General features: G+C 47.7%; 1 protein-coding gene across 1 annotated transcript; it reads right to left on the bottom strand.

The window, feature by feature from the left end:
- Positions 1-3,846: 3,846 nt before the first annotated feature.
- On the bottom strand, positions 3,847-5,445 carry LOC142209185 (tripartite motif-containing protein 75-like). Its single transcript, XM_075278118.1, has one exon. It carries the CDS (start codon positions 5,443-5,445, stop codon positions 3,847-3,849), a length of 1,599 nt encoding a protein of 532 aa, XP_075134219.1.
- Between the last annotated feature and the right edge of the window lie 19,968 nt (positions 5,446-25,413).

Raw genomic sequence — 25,413 nt, 5'->3', positions numbered from 1 at the left:
CCAGCCCGACCCTCACTCATGGACTTGGTAAGTATAATTTGATCGAATGTTGCGTACCCCTGAAACGAGCATTTTCCCCCATAGACTATAATGGGGTTCGAAACCCGTTCGAACAGTGAGCGGCTGTTCAAATCGGATTTCGAACATTTTAGTGTTCGCTCATCTCTACTTAGGATCAGTTTGGATTATGAAGAATGGAGAATCTCCTCTATAAAATTAATCCAAGTTCATCTTCATAGCCCTAACAGATTCCGAGCTATGGGGCTCTAAAATGAGAGATTATCGTCTGTACATAACCTGTATGTGACTACAAGGGGGCGGTAAACTTCTGTCCATGTTATCCCCTCTCCTATCAGTCAGAGAGCATATACCTTTACTCTTTGATTGTCATGTAGAAGGATAATGTAATACCCCTCTGAGCCTAATCACAGGGGTATTCTTTGTAATACCCCTCTGAACATAACCAGAAAGTTATTGGCACTGTGACCCTGGCGTTTACCATTGTCCAGATCGCAGCGCTAAAAGAGTTGCACCAAACACTTACTCAAAACATGAATAAAGTCATCAATATAGTTTACATTTGACCCTGTCCTGTCCTGTCCTGTCCATACCTGATCTTTATAGAGTAACATACCAACCTCCTCTCTAGCGATATCCGTTACACCCTAAGGCTGCATGCACACGGAGTTACGCCGGGCTTGTAAAAATACTCATTCACAGCCGTACACACGAGCGCTGCGGATGGCTCCCGAACACTTCCCATTCACTTCAATGAGAGCGCTCTTAACGCGGCGCTACGAGTGCTACCATTGAAGTGAATGGGAAGTGCTCGGGAGCCGTCCGCTGTGCTCGCGTGTACGGCTGTGAATGAGTATTTTTACAAGCCCGGCGTAACTCCGTGTGCATGCAGCCTAAAATAATAGCAATAACTATTATTACTAGAGATGAACATAGAAATTTCTACAATTTTTATAGGGGATAGAAAATAATATTCTTATGTGAGGTCCTAGTTAATTGACAAGTTGGCACATTTGTGATTTTTGGTGTTGCTTTAACCCCTAGGCGACGAGTGCCATACTATTACGGCACAGCTGCCTGGATCTTAGGGCAACACAACGTAATTAGAGTGAGCGAACACTGTTCGGATCAGCCGATCCGAACAGCACGGCTGATCCGAACAGTGTTCTCTCATCTCTAAACGTAACATTATGGCGCAATGGTTGGGGTCAATGTGTCCCCAGACTCTGTGACTTTGACAGCAGACAATCCTGGCACCATGGCTGGGGGGAAGGGGGGCGTTAATATGTCCCCCATGGTATTAGCCCCCGCACAATAAAATGGCGGTTAGAGTATGGGAGACCAGTGAAGGGGTCACTGTATGGGGGAGGGGGGGCAGTGAAGGGGTCACTGTATGGGGGGGGGGGGGGAGACCAGTGAAGTGGCCATAAAAACTAAGCCGAGACATCTCTTTTAAAGAGGTTGTCCATAAATTGGAGCGACCCCTGTGGCAGATCTGTTTACAGATACAACAATAGGATACAAACAATGGCCATATGTTTACATAGATATCAATGTTAAAAAAGCAAAATCGGAACCGTACTTAGACAGACACACAATCCTAGTGTACCATACTTGTTTCCAGCCTTATCATCATAGTGCTGCACCAGCTTGGTCACTCATCAACTACCATAAAGCAATTTCAGCGAACGGATCTCATTGGTCGTCTCCCGAAATTTTGCATCAAATTTATTGGAAGTAAAGCAAACAAATTATACAAAATACCATGGAGATATTAAAGTTCCACATGGGAGCTGTATACAGAAAACGGCATTTTCAATCGAGAAAATTTAATTCTACACTTAGTTTTACTAGAACAATAATAAACATTTGGCTATGAAGACTGTCATACCGAATAGCGAAGACAACACATTATATACAGATTAAAGGGGTTGTCCAGGCAAAAATGGACAACCCCTTTAAATTTTAAATCAGCCGGGGGCAGTGACTGAAATAAAACTTCCCCTTTCCCCAATGCTCCGATGCCCCCCTGCACGGTCCTGTCTTCTCGGTCCCGTGCCGTCGTTTGGCAGAAGTCCCAGCCACATGCGATTGGTGTGGTCAGTCAGTGGCCTCAGTGAAGGGCCTATCTGTGACATCACGGGTCTCTTCCTGTGGCTTGCTGAGGCCGTTGATTGGCCTCAAGGGTCACTAAGGTCAATTACCAGCTTCAGAGTAACTCAGGAAGAGACCCGTGAGAAGTTGCTGGAGCAGAAGGACCGGAACATGGTGCAAGGACACTGGAGCATCGTCGAGTATAATTTTTTTTCACCTCCCGTGGTTGTCGAGTCATTAAAGGGATTCTATCATTAAACCTTTTTTTTGTGTGGATAAGACGTCAGAATAGCCTTTAGAAAGGCTATTCGTCTCTTACCTTTAGATGTGATCTCTGCCGCGCCTTTCCTTAGAAATACAGTTTTTTACTGGTATGCAAATTGGTTCTCTCGCAGCGATGGGGGCGGACCCCAGTACTGGAAATGCAATGGGGGCGTCCCCACTGCTGCTCTTGAACAGGCTCCAGTGACGCCTGCTGGCTCCTCCCCTTCTTTCTTCGGCGCCACCTCCGACGCCTGCGCGGTTGGCCCTGCCATTGAGACACTAGTAGAGCCGACTGCGCATGCACACAATTGCGGCCTTGGAACTATGGCCGCCGGCCGGCATGAGAAGTCGGCTCTACTCGTGTCTCACTGGCGGAGCCAACCGCACAGGCACTGGAGGTGACGCCGAAGAAAGAAGGGGAGGATCCAGCAGAAGATAGAGGCGTCACTGGAGCCTGTTTTCGAGCAGCAGTGGGGACGCCCCCATCGCATTTCCAGCACTGGGGCCCGCCCCCATCGCTGCAAGAGAACTAATTTGCATACCAGTAAAAAACAGTATTTCTAAGGAACAGCGCGGCAGAGATCACATCTAAAGGTAAGAGACGAATAGCCTTTCTAAAGGCTATTCCGATGTCTTATCCACACAAAAAAAAGGGTTTTAATGGTAGAATCACTTTGAAGAAAATGTCTGGGCAACCTCTTTAAGCTAGTCATTAGGGTTGAGCGATCGGCAAAGATCTGATCCCAATCGGGAAACAAGAAAATTTCACGATCACGATCGGCTGGAAAATGATCAAAAAATACTAAAAATCTCAAGATCGGCTCAACCCTACTTGTCATATAACGTGCTGGCTACCCGCAGCCACCACTAGAGCAGGTGACGGTCACCTATGGCAGCTGGTCCATGGGGCATATTTGCCTGCCACGCATGTATAAGGGGTTAACTCTTACGTCCCCCTAATATTAGGGACTTTTGTGTATTTCGTGTAAGAATGGGGTAGGGAGATCACAGGGATTGGCACTGTGTGGCTGGACTAGTGGATGAGCATTCTTTCCAGGGTATTTTTACCACTATGGTAATAGCGCTTAGCAGTATCAGGTGTCATGGTGGCAGTGCTCTTTCATGTAGAGCAGGACAAGTTTGCCTCTGCTTGTGTGAAGGGATGAAGGGACTAAATGGAGTGTCACCCTGCAGATCAGCACTGTGTCAGGTAGACAGTCTAAGAGTGAGTAGGGTAGGAGGTTGGGGGAGGGGGGAGTATGACATGACTCTGGCACCAGAGGGCAATAAGACCTGACTAGATACTGTTTATCATTTGCTGTACACATTAAGATCCCATTGGAGGTGGCTGCAGGTAGTCAATATGTTATCTCGTAACTCTATGTCCTTAAAAGGGACCTCTATAAAAATGTATTAAGAGATGACACTGGATTTTGACCTGTGAATGAAACAATGATAAAAGGTGGAGATTCATTTTAAGGCTTTAGCATTGTCATTTTGTGGTAAATCTATTAATCTGATGGCACAATCTTCATAGACATAGAAAGCAGGATAGAGCGGCTCGGAGAAGGAGTCGGAGAAGGTGTATAAGTGCCTGACGGGGTCACACAGCTGATAGAAGGACAGACGTCCGGCCTCATAGTCTAGATAGATCCCGACAACCTGCACAGGAGAGTCTGACACCAGCACCTTCTGGAAATTGTTATGACGCACTCTAAGACCTTCACACAACATCAGACCCCAGGAATTCTTATTATATCCAATATAAGAGTCATTACCCACCACCTTCCTCTCCAGACTTCCTCCGGCCACTCCAATGATCCATCTGTCGGCCTGACTCACATCCACCTCCCAGTAATGTCTCCCAGAGGAGAAGCTGCAGGTGCTAAAGACCTGACGGGAATTAAACCTCTTGGGCCCATCTGGTCTTTTTTGTGCTTTAGTTGTAAACGAGGCAGATCTGAGATCCGGTGATAGAATGATGTGTTTACAAGCCGTGTCTATATCCAGTAATATGTCTGATTTCTCCATCACTGGGAACTGTCTCTTTATTTTCAGATCAATAGCCAAGCGTAACAGTCCCCTGTGTAATATCTGTGAGACTATATCTTCATCTAGGCACTGAGCATCTCTGACATCACTGATGACATCACAGCTCCTATCTCTGATGTCACCAGTGTTTAAGTGTTCTTGTAGGAAAGTCAATGGATCAGTGATATTACATAATCTCTCAAGTTGATTCATTACCTTGGTCAGCTCATCCTTGTGTAGCTCCAGTTGTCTGATCACATCACAGACTGAGAGTGACACCTGATCCTTCTGCCTGGAAATCTCACCCTGGACTTTCTTTTCTAGATTGTCCAGCTTCTCCCTGAGATCAGAAAACAAATCAGAGACTCTCTCGGCAAGTCTGTCTGATTTCTCCTGCTGTTCTATCCCATGATCCTTAAGATCCTTGACTCTTCTTCCAGCTTCCTCTCTCTCAGAGTTCAGTTTGTCAATGATCACTTGCAATTTCTCCTTCTCCTTCTCAAAGGCCACATCCAGTAGATCCACATCATGTCCCTTGTGGTCTCCGGCCACCCAGCAGGACACACAGATACAGGCGGCATCCATAGGACAATAGTATTTCAGTACCTCCTTGTGTTTGGAGCATTTTCTGTCCTCCAGGGTAACAGTGGGTTCAACCAAAATATGTTCTGAGGACTTACTGTGTCTACTTAAGTGCTTTTCACAGAAAGAAGCCTCACACTGAAGACAAGTCCTGAGAGCCGGGACAGGTGAATCACAGTAAGTGCAGAAGATTCTGGTCTCCTCCATATCAGGCTGAGAAGATAAGAAACGCTCCACTATGTTCCCCAGTTTTCTGTTCTTCTCCAGGGCCGGCCGCTCAGGATATTCTGCTCTGCAGTCAGGACAGGAATACTCTCCAGTCGCCTCCTGTGTATCCAGCGCACTCACAATACACGAGCGGCAGAAGTTGTGTCCACATCTCAGGGATACGGGGTCTGTATAGAAGCTCAGGCAGATGGAGCAGTTCAGCTCGTCCCTCAGGTCTGCAGACGCCATTGTACAAAGAAAGAGCAGGAAGTGGAAGCTGAAAAGTTTCTTCACAGGAGAAGGGCGGAGAGTTTCTACAAGAGCATTAACCCCTGAGGTCCTGCTAGGTCTGATCTGACCTGAACAGGTTTCTAGGCAAGTAAATCTAGGCAAATGTGAAAATCTTTGCCCACGTTCTGGTCTTAGAATACAATAGTTTTCAATTTTTCACATCAACTGGAAGGAGAAGACGTGATGTGAGCCTTGAGGATATTACTGACCTGCACATATTACAAGGACTATACAGAGAGGCGCAGCACTGCGGCACAGACACTACTTACCTTCTCCTGCAGCAGACTATAGGATGTGCCTTGTCCATTGTCAGATACTGACTATTACATGATATATTACTAGGTCTCAGCTGCTGCAGATGGGGCACCATCAGGACTTCTAGGGCTCCATACAGGCAACATTTTTCAGCCATCTCTACTGTGGTGCATATATGCTTTTTGTCCTGTGGCCCCGTACACAGTATATATAATGCTCTCCAGTGACACAGTGTAATTCTCCTCAGTGCCCCCCATCTACACAGTATAAAATGCTCCCCAGTGACTGAGTATAATGTCCTCAGAGAGTCTCTGGAAGTCACTTCAATGGTATCCAGTGACATAAGAATCAGAGAATACCAAGGAAGTGAAGCTGTCTGTGCTACTTCTAGTGTTATCTACCTCACATAGGGTGATATTACTGTAGTGTTATCTACCTCACATAGTGATATATTATTTTCATGTATTTACCTTATCATGCCTCACTGGGAAGAAACAAAGTCCACTGTGGTGTCACAGATCTCCAGTGTGATGTAACAGATCTCCAGTGTGATGTCACAAGGCCCTGGTGTGATGTTAAATTGCTACAGTGTGATGTCACAGAGCTCCATTCTTTTCCAGACACATCCTGTGTCCTTTGATACTTGATGTCACCTAGGTAGGTTACTACTTAGAGCTACAGCTCTGAAGGACAAAGGAGGTCCCACATCTTACTAGATGGAGGTCACTAAGAAAGTGGCCATTCATTGTATATTTAGTGAGTTATGGGGATTTGTTTCCTTCACCATCTGTTTTCCATCTGATTTTGTTAAACATATTTTCATTCTTTCTAGTACACATATAGAAAGTTTTAGATCAAAGTAAATTAATAAAAATCCAACAGTGGTGACCCACAAGAACAATCGGGGAAAAGTAGCACCCCGAACCAGTTCTGCTACTGGTAGAACAGGAAGCCACAGGCTTCCTGCTCTACCACTCCATGACTTGTAGGCCACAGGGGGCCTGTGGCCTACAATATGGGATAAGGGGTAAGTATATGTACTCACCTGTCTGCTTTTTAGCTCCTCCCACTCCATTCTCCCAAAGAACAGTGCAAACCTTGAGGCATAATAAAGCTCTCTCTCTCTCTGTGCACTGCTAAGAAAGAGATTCTTATAGCAACTTTCCTCGTGTGGTGTGGGATTTCATTGAGAGCACTTAGTCTTTGAATTTGGCCAGCAATAGTCCCTCACAAGTTAGCTGCTGAACAGGGGACCACAAAATGGCCTTGTTTCTGACAATTGGTGCCGTGACCCGTGTCACGGGGTGACTAATGCTATCACAGTCTCAGAACACTTCCCACTGACAAGTGTGTGATGTGATAATAACAGTGGTAAAAGGAGATGTTTCTGTAATGAAAAATTCTATTGTAGTAATTCTTTTTGACCACAAGATATCATTGTGTTAGGTAAAGGAAAAACCAGGAAGTGACGAGTTCAGGAAGTGGACTGTAGTAGTAGTGTGGGAGAAGAAGCTGGCTGTTTGAGCAGTGAGAGATCTGAGGGACAATCCATCGCCATTTTGCTGCCGTGCAACGCTTGTTTCAGGCCAGGGCCAGCTCTGGAGAAGCCTGGACTTGTTGCTGGTTCCCATGTCAGGAGAGTTGGAGACGGTTGCGGTACAGACGCCGTGGAGCAGATGAAAAGAAGGACCAGCCCTTGTGACACCGTGTTCCAGTTGTCTGGAGGCAAGGAAATTCCTGTCTCCTTTGGAAAATCCATCTGACTGTTCGCCCCCTTGCTAACCCGGGTAAGCAGAGCTCCGATTCACCTTTCATCAGGGTGAATAGTGTATACACTCAGTAAATAGTTTTTGGCGCCAAAAACCTAGCATAGACTGATTCCGGCCATTTTGCTTTAAAGCGAGTTCTAACTAAACGGAGATACAGCACGTGTTGTCCTGCTATTCAAAAGAGACACTATATCCTGGATTATAGTACCAGAAGTACGTCATAAGAGGAGTTATTTGGTTCACTAAGACTTGTGCAGCTAAGCACCAACTTCTGATTAAACAAAACCGGTTGCTGAAGTCCTCCCTGCAGGGTTGGGGTAGTGTGTTGAAATGTGGACATTGGGAATTGGGAAGGTTAAATAGTAAACTGTGATATTGTTAACCCCGGTGTGACACCGCAGGTGATCTTCCTCTGCATACTGACATTGTTTTGTTAGCTTGGTATTAATAGGTAAATTGCAGCTGCTTTATATAGGTAGCCGCTAGTTAAAGGCATAGTTCACTAGTTCTGACATATTAGGTCACGGTGCAGTGTCACTCAGGGGTCTCGGCCCTCGGCTGAGTGTCTTGTAATTATTGATTTCATCAGGCCTGTTAGCCTGGAGTTCCCCCAAAAAGGGTATAGAGTAAAATTTATATTTCTTACTTCGTGTCTGGTGTGTTTGTGCCTGTCCGTGGAACCGCTGTATCCTAAAAGTTCCTGCAAGAGCCCCGGTAGCCAGTCGGCTGCCGTGTCTTTCCCTTCCTCCTCCCCCCCCCCCCCTTACACCCGAATCACACTCGAGGGGGACCGGAGGCTCTTTGGACCGAACAAGTGTCATACCCAACAACCGGGAGGTGCCCAAACCTGGAACTTGATCAACTCCTCTTTAGAACACAGTAAGTTTACAGATTTTTCCTAATCATTAACTTACCTGTGTCTTTGGGCATTTTCCATAAGTTGGGGCCTGACGGTGTCGATCCTGGGGGGCAGTCCTTACGACGGGACCCCTCCCCTGCTTTATGATCTAAGGAACTTGATATTTGTAGTCGTGTGTGACAGACTATTGGCTGTATATATATTGGTGCTGTGTGGGATCAGGGGCAACGGAGTGGCTGAAGAGATCCAGAGGTTAAATAAGTTGTGCGTGCAAGAAAAAAAAAATATATAGGGGTTGTTGCCCATAAGCGTTATAGTGGTTGTTGCCCCAGGGTTGGTGCCCATTAGTGTTAGAGGGGTTGGTGCCCCTAAAAAGGTTCTTGTAATAGGGGTTGTTGCCCCCAAAAGGGTTGTTGTTCTTTTTGTAAATTGTAAGGACTTTTGAGTTTCTGACCAGTATATAATACACCACTGAATAGTCAGTGGATTGTAAGATACGCCCAGGGGCGTAACTACCATAGAGGCAGCGGAGGTGGCTGCAACACGGCCCGGGCCCTTAATCGGCTGTCACGGGCCCTATTCACTTGCCGATCCTAGCTGGGCCGGGATTGGTAAGTGACACCGCGGGCCCCACATATACTATCATTATACTCGGGGGTCTTTGCAGACCCCCGAGTATAATGATCGGCGGACCGGGAGAGGTAAGAAACATAAAAAACACTGTTACTTACCTCTCCACGATCCTGCTAGGCCTTCATCCTGACGTCCTTTCTGACGTCTCTGACGTCACATGAACCCGACCTGCGTCCCGGGTCTTGTGACGTCTGACGTCATTTCAGAAGGACGGCAGCGGAGAAGGCCGGGGAACAGGTAAGAAACAGTAATTTTTTATGTTTTTATTCCCCCGGGTCTCCGATTATTATACTCTGGGGTCTGAAAAGACCCCAGAGTGTAATAATTGTGTATGGGTGTCCACTATGGGGTATAATACTGTGTGCAGGGGCCACTATGGGACATAATACTGTGTGCAGGGACCACTATGGGGCATAATACTGTGTGCAGGGGCCACTATGGGGGATAATACTGTGTGCAGGGGACACTATTGGGGATAATACTGTGTGCAGGGACCACTATGGGACATAATACTGGGTAATGGGGTCACTATGGGACATAATACTGTGTGCAGGGGTCACTATTGGGGATAATACTGTGTGCAGGGGCCAGTAAGGGACAAAATACTGTGTGCAGGGGCCAGTAAGGGACTTAATAGTGTGTGCAGGGGCCACTAAGGGACATAATACTGTGTGCAGGGGCCACTATGGGGGATAATACTGTGTGCAGGGGCCACTATGGGGGATAATACTGTGTGCAGGGGCCACAATGGGGGATAATACTGTGTGCAGGGGCCACTATGGGGGATAATACTGTGTGCAGGGGCCACTAAGGGACATAATAGAGTGCGGAGGAGGAGGCCGGTCGAGGTCTTCGATGTCGGAGCCGGTTGGGGGGGGGGGCATGTCAAAAGTTCACCACGGGCCCCACCATTTCTAGTTACGCCACTGGATACGCCCTCTTAGCAGCATTGAGAATAGCTCAGTGCCATCAGTGAGGGTAAGGCTGGTTAGACTGTCAGTCAGGTGTCCCTTGAGTGGACGCAGAGTTAGGGAAAACTGTATCTCTCTGCCACTTTAGACCCTGTGATTACTCCCCACCAATGATGGACTCCTTTAAGTCCATGTTCATAGACAGCATGGTGGCTCAGTGGTTAGCGTTGCAGCCTTGCAGGACAACATCTGCAAGGAGTTTGTATGGTCTCCCCGTGTTTGTGTGGATTTTCTCTCAGAATCCAAAGACATACTGAAGAAAAACAACAACAAAAAAACAAAAACCCTCATGTCTGTGTGTGGGATACAAAAGAAAGGCAGAGCGCAGGCTAATGAATGGGGGTGGGTACACAGAGGTATATTAGAGGAGCTGAAGTTTGGAGTTAGAAAGTGGACAGCCCCCCCCTCCCCCTGTACTGTAAATAGAAGGCCTAAGATAAAGATTTTGTGTACATGTATAGCAGAGAATCCTTTGTTTCAGAATTAGAAGTAACTCCTATGTCTGTTTTGTAATGTCTTTTTGATTGTAATGCGCATTTTAAGGAATTTATCAGTGTGACTGAGTGAAGGCTATGGATTGCAGGAGAGTGTATGGAAGGGTCATGTATATTGTCTATAAATTTTGTATTTGCTTAAGATTTGAGTCAAACAGATGTTGTGTGGTAAATGAATTGGGAGACCAGTGGCCACTAAAAAAAAAAAAAAAAAAAAAAGCTCTCCCATTTCTTTGCCCATTTTCTTTTGCTTGAGTTGTTAATTAGTCAGTTTCTGATAGTTTGATAGATGGCTACACTTAGACCATGTCTTCTAAACCAGTTTAACCCTAGAACGCATGACGTTAAAAATACATAAATTTTAACGTATTGGGGGCCTTTTAGCCCCCATGCAAATAATATAGAAAAACACACTTAAATTACTTTCACAAGTTTATTTCAAAATTGTAAATTAAAATCTGAATAGTGGGCAAAATTTTTATTATAATGGAGCAAAAAGTTAAGCATGCAGGCCTAAAAGGCCCCAGGTATGCGTTCTAGGGTTAACCAGTTTGACCACACAGGAAGGAGAGATAACGAACAGCTTTGTGTGTGCTGATTAGTTGGGAGGATGAGTTTGGACACAGAAAAGGAATCTAATTGATTTTGGAGACCATTGTTTGGAGCCTGGTTGATTGGAGGTGAGACAGAGACTTTCAGAAGACCAGTGGGGATGGTTGAAAGATAATAAACTAGTTGAACAATGCAAAATATGGATGAAAGTAATAAAGGAAGTGATGAAGGAAAAAAAATTATATATATATATATATATATATATATATATATATATGTATATATATATATATATATATATATATATATATATATATATATATAAAGACAACAAATGGAAATAAGGTGTTATATGAGGGTTTTACAGGAAATACTCCAAGCCCATGTGAGGAGGGGGAGTGGCTTCCAATATGGTGTACAGACCCTGGAGCCCATCTGTTTAGCTGGCAATATTAAAATAGTTGCCTGACTCAGAAGAAAAGCCCAGGGCTTTTGGAAAAATGTTGGAACATATTAATGAAACATTTAATTGTACATGGTTAGACCTTGAACACATTGTTGCTTTCAAAGCAGGAGATATGTGATGCAAGCACCAGTATCTCTGTCTTGCTTGTTAGCAGAGAATGGATGTAAAGCATTTAAGTCTGCAGTTCTGCCTTACAAAGGTTATTTTTGTATGTCATTCAGGTGCTAGACTTCAGCCATACAAGAGCTCACACCCCCTAATGGTGTGACATAACTTAGGACATTTTTAGGCCTTGTGTCCTGCTGTAGACAGTGGATATATGAAACAGCAGCACTTACTCAAAGCCATGGACACCAGCAAAGACCAGTAGCGTACTATTCTGCTAGATTAGACCCAGTGTCCAGAGGAGAACCTTCTTGTTTTAGGGCTGCGGCTGTGGTCCAATTGTCCCTGGAGAAAAGTGCTGACTAGAGATGAGCGAACACTAAAATGTCCGAGGTTCAAAATCCGATTCGAACAGCCGCACACTGTTCGACTGTTCAAACGGATTTCGAACCCCTTTATAGTCTATGGGGGGGGAGGAAATGCTCATTTCAGGGGTACGCAAAATTCGATAAAATTATACTTACCAAGTCCACGAGTGACGGTCGGGCTGGATTCTGCTTGAAGTCTTCTCCCAGCGCAGGGTCCCCGCGTCTTCTTCTGGGTGGAATTCACTCTGCCTAGGCATCCGGCCTAGGCAGAGCCGACTGCGCATGCACGGGCATGCACGCGCATACACAGTCGGCTCTGCTCAGGCGTCAGGCCTAGGCAGAGCCGACTGCGCATGCGCGTGTATGTGCGTGCATGCCCGCGCATGTGCAGTCGGCTCTGCCTAGGCCGGATGCCTAGGCAGAGTGAATTCCACCCGGAAGAAGACGAGGGGACGCTGCGCGGAGAAGACTTCGGAAAGGTAAGAGAAGAACTGGTTCTGCATCAAACCTTAAACTTCGAACAGCTAGTAGTGTTTGATCGAGTACGAGTATTTCGAATACCATAGTATTCAATCAAACACCTACTCGCTCATCTCTAGTGCTGACATCTTACTGGGCTTCCCTGTCTCAGGTCCAGACTAAGCACATTTCAATGGCTAGATGACACAGACTACAGTGTGCAGTATTTATGACACACTTCATCCCTCTACCCTGTTAGCAATAGATTCAAGGGGGGCAGAAGGACAACCAATGTATTTTCTGATTAACTGTATTTTTTAAGAAATTGTAGGATTTGGTCATGTGAATCTATTGCTAATTTTAAATTTTATACATGTTTTGGATTTGGGAAAAATGGCGGATCCTGCACCAGATATGCTGTGGTCACTGAAAACAAGGTAAAGCAAGTAAAACCATTACCCCCACAGGCCTCAGCTCAAGAAGCTGAGTTGGAAACAGGCCTCACTGAAACGGTGTAAAACAGCTGAGGGTAGGCCCACTATGGCTTTGATATAGAATACGACTATGGTCTGATCTGGAGAGCAAGAGCCTTCCTTACGTTTAATGGTAAGCCTATAAAGGATTCCCAGGCTGTTCAGGAACTGATGGAGGCCTTCTACCCGAACTGGTGGGTATAGTCAAAGTCAAGGCACACACCAAGGCTGATACTAAAGAAAGTAGAGGTAACGCAAAGGCAGATGGTGCCGCCAAACTAGCTGCAGAAAAAGCCTAGGGAACATGTCTCAACGCTAGTGATCACCATAACAGAGAAAGTTTCTCAGCTCTCTTTTCAGGTTCTCAAAACATTGCAAGACCAAACTGGTCCAGAAGAAAATACGACTTGGGAGCAGCAAGGTGAACAAAGCCTGATGGCCAGTGGTAAGAGGGGATATTGTTTCCCAATGATGGCGCAAGCTTAAGTGCACCACTCAAAAACAGCCATGTGTGACCTGGTGAACAAACAAAGGCAGCTCCAGATTTTTAGCACGACTGCAGCCAGATACGTGCAATCCTGCATGACATGTGATAGGCACAATATGGGCCAAAAAGTAAGGTTCCTTAAGAACATGATCAAAAGCTCTTGAGCCCGTTTCAGAGATTGCAGGTTGACTATATACAGTTACCAAAGGTGGGAAGGTATAAGTACGTGCTTGTGTGTGTTGATGGCCTGAGGCATACACAGTACAGAAAGCCATCGCAAAAGCAACTGCAGATAAGCTGTTGAAGTAGTATGCAAGTATGGGTTCCCGAGACCTTCGAGAGTGATAGTAGAGCTCACTTCACTGTACAGTTTTCTTCTAGATCCAAGCTGAGTATTGGGAACACATTCCCTAAATCCAGGAGACTGGGTGGTGGTAAAGAGATACGTGAGAGCTTTGATCCAGGGTTTGATGGTCCTTTCCAAGTGCTTCTGACAACATTGACCAGTCAAATTAGAAAGAAAGTTGATGTGGAACCATGCTAGTCACTGTAAAAACGTGGCCTGCCCAAAAGGAGGACTGAGAAGATGTGGTACCCACTAGTGATCCTAGTTCTGTTAATGCACCAGTGGGCTTGATACATGAGGTTCTAAAAGATCATCCGGTATTATCTGATAACATGGATGAAACCCAGGCACTGTTGGATCTGTACTCACAGTCCTGGTTCTGCAACGACTAGGCTTTATTTATCGCTCTCTCTTCATCTAAATGAGGTTTTCTTTATATGACTCCTGTTTTCATAATGTTTTCATAATGTATGTTGTATGTATGTATAATCACTTTGTTCTAATTCCCATAGCAGGATCGGTGACCCTCCCATGGTTAGAGCTAAACTTGACAGGGAGACCAAGCAAGTGGTATGATTGGAATGGGGTAAAAGGAAAATGTGTAGTACCAGTACCCTTCCCACAGAAGAGCTGAATATTAGCTTAGGTCTGCCAACTACCTCTAATGTAAGGTCAGGTAAAGTGGAGTGCATTTTTAAGATAAAGATTCATGCCCCTAATAAGATAGTGACAGATGGTTCACAGAGGGAAGAAAGGGTTGTCCAGAGCACAACTAGTCAGGGGTGTCTGATAGTGAGCACCAGACCCCAAAGAGACCTAGAGACGGGGGATAAGTGGTGTGCAAAACCCCCCATGCAGCAACTCTTTAGCTGCCTCTATTGCCTAGTTCAGCTTCAGAAAGTATTCATATTGCAAAGGATGTACTGTATATAGGCATACAAGTGGCTACCTGGAAGGAGAGGAGGGACTTGTCACTAAGACACTACAGTCATTTATCATGAAGAATATCGCGCCTGTAATTAGGGATAGTTAGTGGAGGCCCCTGGACCATGGATAAGTCCAAGTACAAAGGGGGGTGATCCACAAGGGGTCACTCGTCTCAGATTGGTGAAGCAGCCCCCTATCCTTTCCCGTCGTGGTCCAGGACGGCCTACAGGCCCCAAGGGACTTAGGGAGAGTATAACAATGTTTTTAGGGGGGACTGTGAAGGTTGTAAATATATAATCACAAAAACATTGTTATCCTTCAAACTAAATGCAGTATAACTATTTATGTTTCAAACTGAATATGATATTATGTGACAAGATGATGGCAGCAATATCTGGCTATAGCTATATTACGCCTTTTTGTGCCCTCCTGGCATCTTGTAATCTATTGTCTTTGGAGACAGTATTCCTCCCCCAGGTGACTTGAGCAGTCTCCATTTGGTTGGAGACAATGGCCATCTCTAGGTGGAAAAACCAGTTAGGCTGTTGTGGAGCATGAACAGATAACATTCAATTAAAGCAAAGCCCTGACACATCTAGTAGATGGGAGTGGATGGAGGTCAGAACTAAGTCAAGGCTGTATACTAGGCTATATGTATATACTGTAATGAACGCATGAGATTGTGAAGATTGAGGCGGCAAAGACACTCCTGTGTGTTATGGGCTTTTGACAGTGTACCAGACATCATGACAAGATGGCCTCTATACTGTGCTCAGGTGTAGGCCTGAACATGTGGACACAAGGAGACTATACAGGATTTCCCATGAGAGCATGGGAGGATCTAGCACATCCACAGGAAGTGACATCACAGGAAATAACATCACAGGAACCAAACGGCAAGGAGCTACATCACTTCCTGGAGGTAGTGCCCTGGAACTGATGTCACAGGAGGCGGATACCTCGACCAACCAATCAGAGCTTGCTGTTTGTTTACTTCCTGTATGTGGCTATAAAAACCTTGAGACATAATAAAGCTCTCTCTCTCTCTGTGCACTGTTCAGACTAAGAAAGATATTCTTATACCGACTTTCCTCGTGTGGTGTGGGATTTCATTGAGAGCACTTAGTCTTTGAATTTGGCCAGCAATAGTCACTCACAGGTTAGCTGCTGAACAGGGGACCACAAAATGACCTTGTTTCTGACAGAAGGAACGGGACTGGGTAACAGACAGGTAAGTTGTGACTAGAGATGAGCGAACACTAAAATGTTCGAGGTTCGAAATTCGATTCGAACAGCCGCTCAATGTTCGTGTGTTCGAACGGGTTTCGAACCCCATTATAGTCTATGGGGAACATATACTCGTTAAGGGGGAAACCCAAATCCGTGTCTGGAGGGTCACCAAGTCCACTATGACACCCCAGGAAATGATGCCAACACCTCTGGAATGACACTGGGACAGCAGGGGAAGCATGTCTGGGGGCATCTAACACACCAAAGACCCTCTATTACCCCAACATCACAGCCTAACAACTACACACTTTACACACTCAATACCACCTCTCTGACAGTAGGAAAACACCTTGAAACATGTGTATTTGGCACTTGCAGTGAGGAGAGCTTGTCACCAGCAGTGAATTTGGCCCTTGTAGTAAGTTGAGGTTGGCACCAACATTTGTTTTGAAAATCAGGGTGGATTGAGCCTCTAACCAGCAGAGTTTGGGCAAATTCATGGTGGAGGGAGCCTCTAAAAACCCCAGTTTGGACCAATTCATGGTGGAGGGAGCCTCTAACCAGCCCAGTTTGGGCAAATTCATGGTGGAGGGAGCCTCTAAAAAACCCAGTTTGGACCAATTCATGGTGGAGGGAGCCTCTAACCAGCCCAGTTTGGGCAAATTCATGGTGGAGGGAGCCTCTAACCAGCCCAGTTTGGACCAATTAATGGTGGAGGGAGCCTCTAACCAGCCCAGTTTGGACCAATTAATGGTGGAGGGAGCCTCTAACCACCCCAGTTTGGACCAATTCATGGTGGAGGGAGCCTCTAAACAGCCCAGTTTGGGCAAATTCATGGTGGAGGGAGCCTCTAAAAAACCCAGTTTGGACCAATTCATGGTGGAGGGAGCCTCTAACCAGCCCAGTTTGGACCAATTAATGGTGGAGGGAGCCTCTAAACAGCCAAGTTTGGACCAATTCATGGTGGAGGGAGCCTCTAAAAACCCCAGTTTGGACCAATTCATGGTGGAGGGAGCCTCTAACCAGCCCAGTTTGGGCAAATTCATGGTGGAGGGAGCCTCTAAACAGCCCAGTTTGGGCAAATTCATGGTGGAGGGAGCCTCTAACCAGCCCAGTTTGGACCAATTAATGGTGGAGGGAGCCTCTAACCAGCCCAGTTTGGACCAATTAATGGTGGAGGGAGCCTCTAACCAGCCCAGTTTGGACCAATTCATGGTGGAGGGAGCCTCTAACCAGCCCAGTTTGGACCAATTCATGGTGGAGGGAGCCTCTAAAAAACCCAGTTTGGACCAATTCATGGTGGAGGGAGCCTCTAAACAGCCCAGTTTGGGCAAATTCATGGTGGAGGGAGCCTCTAAAAACCCCAGTTTGGACCAATTCATGGTGGAGGGAGCCTCTAACCAGCCCAGTTTGGGCAAATTCATGGTGGAGGGAGCCTCTAAAAAACCCAGTTTGGACCAATTCATGGTGGAGGGAGCCTCTAACCAGCCCAGTTTGGGCAAATTCATGGTGGAGGGAGCCTCTAACCAGCCCAGTTTGGACCAATTAATGGTGGAGGGAGCCTCTAACCAGCCCAGTTTGGACCAATTAATGGTGGAGGGAGCCTCTAACCACCCCAGTTTGGACCAATTCATGGTGGAGGGAGCCTCTAAACAGCCCAGTTTGGGCAAATTCATGGTGGAGGGAGCCTCTAAAAAACCCAGTTTGGACCAATTCATGGTGGAGGGAGCCTCTAACCAGCCCAGTTTGGACCAATTAATGGTGGAGGGAGCCTCTAAACAGCCAAGTTTGGACCAATTCATGGTGGAGGGAGCCTCTAAAAACCCCAGTTTGGACCAATTCATGGTGGAGGGAGCCTCTAAACAGCCCAGTTTGGGCAAATTCATGGTGGAGGGAGCCTCTAACCAGCCCAGTTTGGACCAATTAATGGTGGAGGGAGCCTCTAACCAGCCCAGTTTGGACCAATTAATGGTGGAGGGAGCCTCTAACCAGCCCAGTTTGGACCAATTAATGGTGGAGGGAGCCTCTAACCACCCCAGTTTGGACCAATTCATGGTGGAGGGAGCCTCTAACCAGCCCAGTTTGGACCAATTCATGGTGGAGGGAGCCTCTAAAAAACCCAGTTTGGACCAATTCATGGTGGAGGGAGCCTCTAAACAGCCCAGTTTGGGCAAATTCATGGTGGAGGGAGCCTCTAAAAAACCCAGTTTGGACCAATTCATGGTGGAGGGAGCCTCTAACCAGCCCAGTTTGGACCAATTAATGGTGGAGGGAGCCTCTAAACAGCCAAGTTTGGACCAATTCATGGTGGAGGGAGCCTCTAAAAACCCCAGTTTGGACCAATTCATGGTGGAGGGAGCCTCTAACCAGCCCAGTTTGGACCAATTAATGGTGGAGGGAGCCTCTAACCAGCCCAGTTTGGACCAATTAATGGTGGAGGGAGCCTCTAACCACCCCAGTTTGGACCAATTCATGGTGGAGGGAGCCTCTAAACAGCCCAGTTTGGGCAAATTCATGGTGGAGGGAGCCTCTAAAAAACCCAGTTTGGACCAATTCATGGTGGAGGGAGCCTCTAACCAGCCCAGTTTGGACCAATTAATGGTGGAGGGAGCCTCTAAACAGCCAAGTTTGGACCAATTCATGGTGGAGGGAGCCTCTAAAAACCCCAGTTTGGACCAATTCATGGTGGAGGGAGCCTCTAACCAGCCCAGTTTGGACCAATTAATGGTGGAGGGAGCCTCTAACCAGCCCAGTTTGGACCAATTAATGGTGGAGGGAGCCTCTAACCACCCCAGTTTGGACCAATTCATGGTGGAGGGAGCCTCTAAACAGCCCAGTTTGGGCAAATTCATGGTGGAGGGAGCCTCTAAAAAACCCAGTTTGGACCAATTCATGGTGGAGGGAGCCTCTAACCAGCCCAGTTTGGACCAATTAATGGTGGAGGGAGCCTCTAAACAGCCAAGTTTGGACCAATTCATGGTGGAGGGAGCCTCTAAAAACCCCAGTTTGGACCAATTCATGGTGGAGGGAGCCTCTAACCAGCCCAGTTTGGACCAATTCATGGTGGAGGGAGCCTCTAACCAGCCCAGTTTGGACCAATTAATGGTGGAGGGAGCCTCTAAAAAACCCAGTTTGGACCAATTCATGGTGGAGGGAGCCTCTAAACAGCCCAGTTTGGGCAAATTCATGGTGGAGGGAGCCTCTAAAAAACCCAGTTTGGACCAATTCATGGTGGAGGGAGCCTCTAACCAGCCCAGTTTGGACCAATTAATGGTGGAGGGAGCCTCTAAACAGCCAAGTTTGGACCAATTCATGGTGGAGGGAGCCTCTAAAAACCCCAGTTTGGACCAATTAATGGTGGAGGGAGCCTCTAACCAGCCCAGTTTGGACCAATTAATGGTGGAGGGAGCCTCTAACCAGCCCAGTTTGGACCAATTAATGGTGGAGGGAGCCTCTAACCACCCCAGTTTGGACCAATTCATGGTGGAGGGAGCCTCTAACCAGCCCAGTTTGGACCAATTAATGGTGGAGGGAGCCTCTAACCACCCCAGTTTGGACCAATTCATGGTGGAGGGAGCCTCTAAAAAACCCAGTTTGGACCAATTCATGGTGGAGGGAGCCTCTAAACAGCCCAGTTTGGGCAAATTCATGGTGGAGAGAGCCTCTAAAAAACCCAGTTTGGACCAATTCATGGTGGAGGGAGCCTCTAACCAGCCCAGTTTGGACCAATTAATGGTGGAGGGAGCCTCTAAACAGCCAAGTTTGGACCAATTCATGGTGGAGGGAGCCTCTAAAAACCCCAGTTTGGACCAATTCATGGTGGAGGGAGCCTCTAACCAGCCCAGTTTGGACCAATTAATGGTGGAGGGAGCCTCTAACCAGCCCAGTTTGGACCAATTAATGGTGGAGGGAGCCTCTAACCACCCCAGTTTGGACCAATTCATGGTGGAGGGAGCCTCTAAACAGCCCAGTTTGGGCAAATTCATGGTGGAGGGAGCCTCTAAAAAACCCAGTTTGGACCAATTCATGGTGGAGGGAGCCTCTAACCAGCCCAGTTTGGACCAATTAATGGTGGAGGGAGCCTCTAAACAGCCAAGTTTGGACCAATTCATGGTGGAGGGAGCCTCTAAAAACCCCAGTTTGGACCAATTCATGGTGGAGGGAGCCTCTAACCAGCCCAGTTTGGACCAATTAATGGTGGAGGGAGCCTCTAACCAGCCCAGTTTGGACCAATTAATGGTGGAGGGAGCCTCTAACCACCCCAGTTTGGACCAATTCATGGTGGAGGGAGCCTCTAAACAGCCCAGTTTGGGCAAATTCATGGTGGATGGAGCCTCTAAAAAACCCAGTTTGGACCAATTCATGGTGGAGGGAGCCTCTAACCAGCCCAGTTTGGACCAATTAATGGTGGAGGGAGCCTCTAAACAGCCAAGTTTGGACCAATTCATGGTGGAGGGAGCCTCTAAAAACCCCAGTTTGGACCAATTCATGGTGGAGGGAGCCTCTAACCAGCCCAGTTTGGGCAAATTCATGGTGGAGGGAGCCTCTAAAAAACCCAGTTTGGACCAATTCATGGTGGAGGGAGCCTCTAACCAGCCCAGTTTGGGCAAATTCATGGTGGAGGGAGCCTCTAACCAGCCCAGTTTGGACCAATTAATGGTGGAGGGAGCCTCTAACCAGCCCAGTTTGGACCAATTCATGGTGGAGGGAGCCTCTAAAAACCCCAGTTTGGACCAATTCATGGTGGAGGGAGCCTCTAACCAGCCCAGTTTGGGCAAATTCATGGTGGAGGGAGCCTCTAAACAGCCCAGTTTGGGCAAATTCATGGTGGAGGGAGCCTTTAACCAGCCCAGTTTGGACCAATTAATGGTGGAGGGAGCCTCTAACCAGCCAGTTTGGACCAATTCATGGTGGAGGGAGCCTCTAACCACCCCAGTTTGGACCAATTCATGGTGGAGGGAGCCTCTAACCAGCCCAGTTTGGACCAATTCATGGTGGAGGGAGCCTCTAAAAAACCCAGTTTGGACCAATTCATGGTGGAGGGAGCCTCTAAACAGCCCAGTTTGGGCAAATTCATGGTGGAGGGAGCCTCTAAAAAACCCAGTTTGGACCAATTCATGGTGGAGGGAGCCTCTAACCAGCCCAGTTTGGACCAATTAATGGTGGAGGGAGCCTCTAAACAGCCAAGTTTGGACCAATTCATGGTGGAGGGAGCCTCTAAAAACCCCAGTTTGGACCAATTCATGGTGGAGGGAGCCTCTAACCAGCCCAGTTTGGACCAATTAATGGTGGAGGGAGCCTCTAACCAGCCCAGTTTGGACCAATTAATGGTGGAGGGAGCCTCTAACCACCCCAGTTTGGACCAATTCATGGTGGAGGGAGCCTCTAAACAGCCCAGTTTGGGCAAATTCATGGTGGAGGGAGCCTCTAAAAACCCAGTTTGGACCAATTCATGGTGGAGGGAGCCTCTAACCAGCCCAGTTTGGACCAATTAATGGTGGAGGGAGCCTCTAAACAGCCAAGTTTGGACCAATTCATGGTGGAGGGAGCCTCTAAGAAACCCCAGTTTGGACCAATTCATGGTGGAGGGAGCCTCTAACCAGCCCAGTTTGGACCAATTAATGGTGGAGGGAGCCTCTAACCAGCCCAGTTTGGACCAATTAATGGTGGAGGGAGCCTCTAACCACCCCAGTTTGGACCAATTCATGGTGGAGGGAGCCTCTAAACAGCCCAGTTTGGGCAAATTCATGGTGGATGGAGCCTCTAAAAAACCCAGTTTGGACCAATTCATGGTGGAGGGAGCCTCTAACCAGCCCAGTTTGGACCAATTAATGGTGGAGGGAGCCTCTAAACAGCCAAGTTTGGACCAATTCATGGTGGAAGGGAGCCTCTAAAAACCCCAGTTTGGACCAATTCATGGTGGAGGGAGCCTCTAACCAGCCCAGTTTGGGCAAATTCATGGTGGAGGGAGCCTCTAAAACAGCCCAGTTTGGCAAATTCATGGTGGAGGGGAGCTCTACCAGCCCAGTTTGGACCAATTAATGGTGGAGGGAGCCTCTAACCAGCCCAGTTTGGACCAATTCATGGTGGAGGGAGCCTCTAACCAGCCCAGTTTGGACCAATTCATGGTGGGAGGGAGCCTCTAACCACCCAGTTTGGACCAATTCATGGTGGAGGGAGCCTCTAACCAGCCCAGTTTGGACCAATTCATGGTGGAGGGAGCCTCTAACCACCCAGTTTGGACCAATTCATGGTGGAGGGAGCCTCTAAAACAGCCCAGTTTGGGCAAATTCATGGTGGAGGGAGCCTCTAAAAAACCCAGTTTGGACCAATTCATGTTGGAGGGAGCCTCTAACCAGCCCAGTTTGGACCAATTAATGGTGGAGGGAGCCTCTAAACAGCCAAGTTTGGACCAATTCATGGTGGAGGGAGCCTCTAAAAACCCCAGTTTGGACCAATTCATGGTGGAGGGAGCCTCTAACCAGCCAGTTTGGACCAATTAATGGTGGAGGGAGCCTCTAACCAGCCCAGTTTGGACCAATTAATGGTGGAGGGAGCCTCTAACCACCCCAGTTTGGACCAATTCATGGTGGAGGGAGCCTCTAAACAGCCCAGTTTGGGCAAATTCATGGTGGAGGGAGCCTCTAAAAAACCCAGTTTGGACCAATTCATGGTGGAGGGAGCCTCTAACCAGCCCAGTTTGGACCAATTAATGGTGGAGGGGAGCCTCTAAACAGCCAAGTTTGGACCAATTCATGGTGGAGGGAGCCTCTAAAAACCCCAGTTTGGACCAATTCATGGTGGAGGGAGCCTCTAACCAGCCCAGTTTGGACCAATTAATGGTGGAGGGAGCCTCTAACCAGCCCAGTTTGGACCAATTAATGGTGGAGGGAGCCTCTAACCACCCCAGTTTGGACCAATTCATGGTGGAGGGAGCCTCTAACCAGCCCAGTTTGGGCAAATTCATGGTGGAGGGAGCCTCTAAACAGCCCAGTTTGGCAAATTCATGGTGGAGGGAGCTCTAACCAGCCCAGTTTGGACCAATTAATGGTGGAGGGAGCCTCTAAACAGCCAAGTTTGGACCAATTCATGGTGGAGGGAGCCTCTAAAAACCCCAGTTTGGACCAATTCATGGTGGAGGGAGCCTCTAACCAGCCCAGTTTGGACCAATTCATGGTGGAGGGAGCCTCTAACCAGCCCAGTTTGGACCAATTAATGGTGGAGGGAGCCTCTAAAAAACCCAGTTTGGACAAATTCATGGTGGAGGGGAGCCTCTAAACAGCCCAGTTTGGGCAAATTCATGGTGGAGGGAGCCTCTAAAAAACCCAGTTTGGACCAATTCATGGTGGAGGGAGCCTCTAACCAGCCCAGTTTGGACCAATTAATGGTGGAGGGAGCCTCTAAACAGCCAAGTTTGGACCAATTCATGGTGGAGGGAGCCTCTAAAAACCCCAGTTTGGACCAATTAATGGTGGAGGGAGCCTCTAACCAGCCCAGTTTGGACCAATTAATGGTGGAGGGAGCCTCTAACCAGCCCAGTTTGGACCAATTAATGGTGGAGGGAGCCTCTAACCACCCCAGTTTGGACCAATTCATGGTGGAGGGAGCCTCTAACCAGCCCAGTTTGGACCAATTAATGGTGGAGGGAGCCTCTAACCACCCAGTTTGGACCAATTCATGGTGGAGGGAGCCTCTAAAAACCCAGTTTGGACCAATTCATGGTGGAGGGAGCCTCTAAACAGCCCAGTTTGGGCAAATTCATGGTGGAGGGAGCCTCTAAAAAACCCAGTTTGGACCAATTCATGGTGGAGGGAGCCTCTAACCAGCCCAGTTTGGACCAATTAATGGTGGAGGGAGCCTCTAAACAGCCAAGTTTGGACCAATTCATGGTGGAGGGAGCCTCTAAAAACCCCAGTTTGGACCAATTCATGGTGGAGGGAGCCTCTAACCAGCCCAGTTTGGACCAATTAATGGTGGAGGGAGCCTCTAACCAGCCCAGTTTGGACCAATTAATGGTGGAGGGAGCCTCTAACCACCCCAGTTTGGACCAATTCATGGTGGAGGGAGCCTCTAAACAGCCCAGTTTGGGCAAATTCATGGTGGAGGGAGCCTCTAAAAAACCCAGTTTGGACCAATTCATGGTGGAGGGAGCCTCTAACCAGCCCAGTTTGGACCAATTAATGGTGGAGGGAGCCTCTAAACAGCCAAGTTTGGACCAATTCATGGTGGAGGGAGCCTCTAAAAACCCCAGTTTGGACCAATTCATAATGGAGGGAGCCTCTAACCAGCCCAGTTTGGACCAATTAATGGTGGAGGGAGCCTCTAACCAGCCCAGTTTGGACCAATTAATGGTGGAGGGAGCCTCTAACCACCCCAGTTTGGACCAATTCATGGTGGAGGGAGCCTCTAAACAGCCCAGTTTGGGCAAATTCATGGTGGATGGAGCCTCTAAAAAACCCAGTTTGGACCAATTCATGGTGGAGGGAGCCTCTAACCAGCCCAGTTTGGACCAATTAATGGTGGAGGGAGCCTCTAAACAGCCAAGTTTGGACCAATTCATGGTGGAGGGAGCCTCTAAAAACCCCAGTTTGGACCAATTCATGGTGGAGGGAGCCTCTAACCAGCCCAGTTTGGGCAAATTCATGGTGGAGGGAGCCTCTAAAAAACCCAGTTTGGACCAATTCATGGTGGAGGGAGCCTCTAACCAGCCCAGTTTGGGCAAATTCATGGTGGAGGGAGCCTCTAACCAGCCCAGTTTGGACCAATTCATGGTGGAGGGAGCCTCTAACCAGCCCAGTTTGGACCAATTCATGGTGGAGGGAGCCTCTAAAAACCCCAGTTTGGACCAATTCATGGTGGAGGGAGCCTCTAACCAGCCCAGTTTGGGCAAATTCATGGTGGAGGGAGCCTCTAAACAGCCCAGTTTGGGCAAATTCATGGTGGAGGGAGCCTCTAACCAGCCCAGTTTGGACCAATTAATGGTGGAGGGAGCCTCTAACCAGCCCAGTTTGGACCAATTCATGGTGGAGGGAGCCTCTAACCAGCCCAGTTTGGACCAATTAATGGTGGAGGGAGCCTCTAACCACCCCAGTTTGGACCAATTCATGGTGGAGGGAGCCTCTAACCAGCCCAGTTTGGACCAATTCATGGTGGAGGGAGCCTCTAAAAAACCCAGTTTGGACCAATTCATGGTGGAGGGAGCCTCTAAACAGCCCAGTTTGGGCAAATTCATGGTGGAGGGAGCCTCTAAAAAACCCAGTTTGGACCAATTCATGGTGGAGGGAGCCTCTAACCAGCCCAGTTTGGACCAATTAATGGTGGAGGGAGCCTCTAAACAGCCAAGTTTGGACCAATTCATGGTGGAGGGAGCCTCTAAAAACCCCAGTTTGGACCAATTCATGGTGGAGGGAGCCTCTAACCAGCCCAGTTTGGACCAATTAATGGTGGAGGGAGCCTCTAACCAGCCCAGTTTGGACCAATTAATGGTGGAGGGAGCCTCTAACCACCCCAGTTTGGACCAATTCATGGTGGA

This window comes from Leptodactylus fuscus, chromosome 6, assembly GCF_031893055.1.
Source record: "Leptodactylus fuscus isolate aLepFus1 chromosome 6, aLepFus1.hap2, whole genome shotgun sequence".
In the NCBI taxonomy this organism is placed as follows: Eukaryota; Metazoa; Chordata; class Amphibia; order Anura; family Leptodactylidae; genus Leptodactylus; species Leptodactylus fuscus.
Note: the sequence above shows the minus strand (reverse complement) of the source record. Positions and strands in the feature narration are given on the sequence as shown.

Bases quoted from the DNA above. Each gene is read 5' to 3' on its own strand.
- LOC142209185 (XM_075278118.1), bottom strand. From the start codon at position 5,445: ATGGCGTCTGCAGACCTGAGGGACGAGCTGAACTGCTCCATCTGCCTG.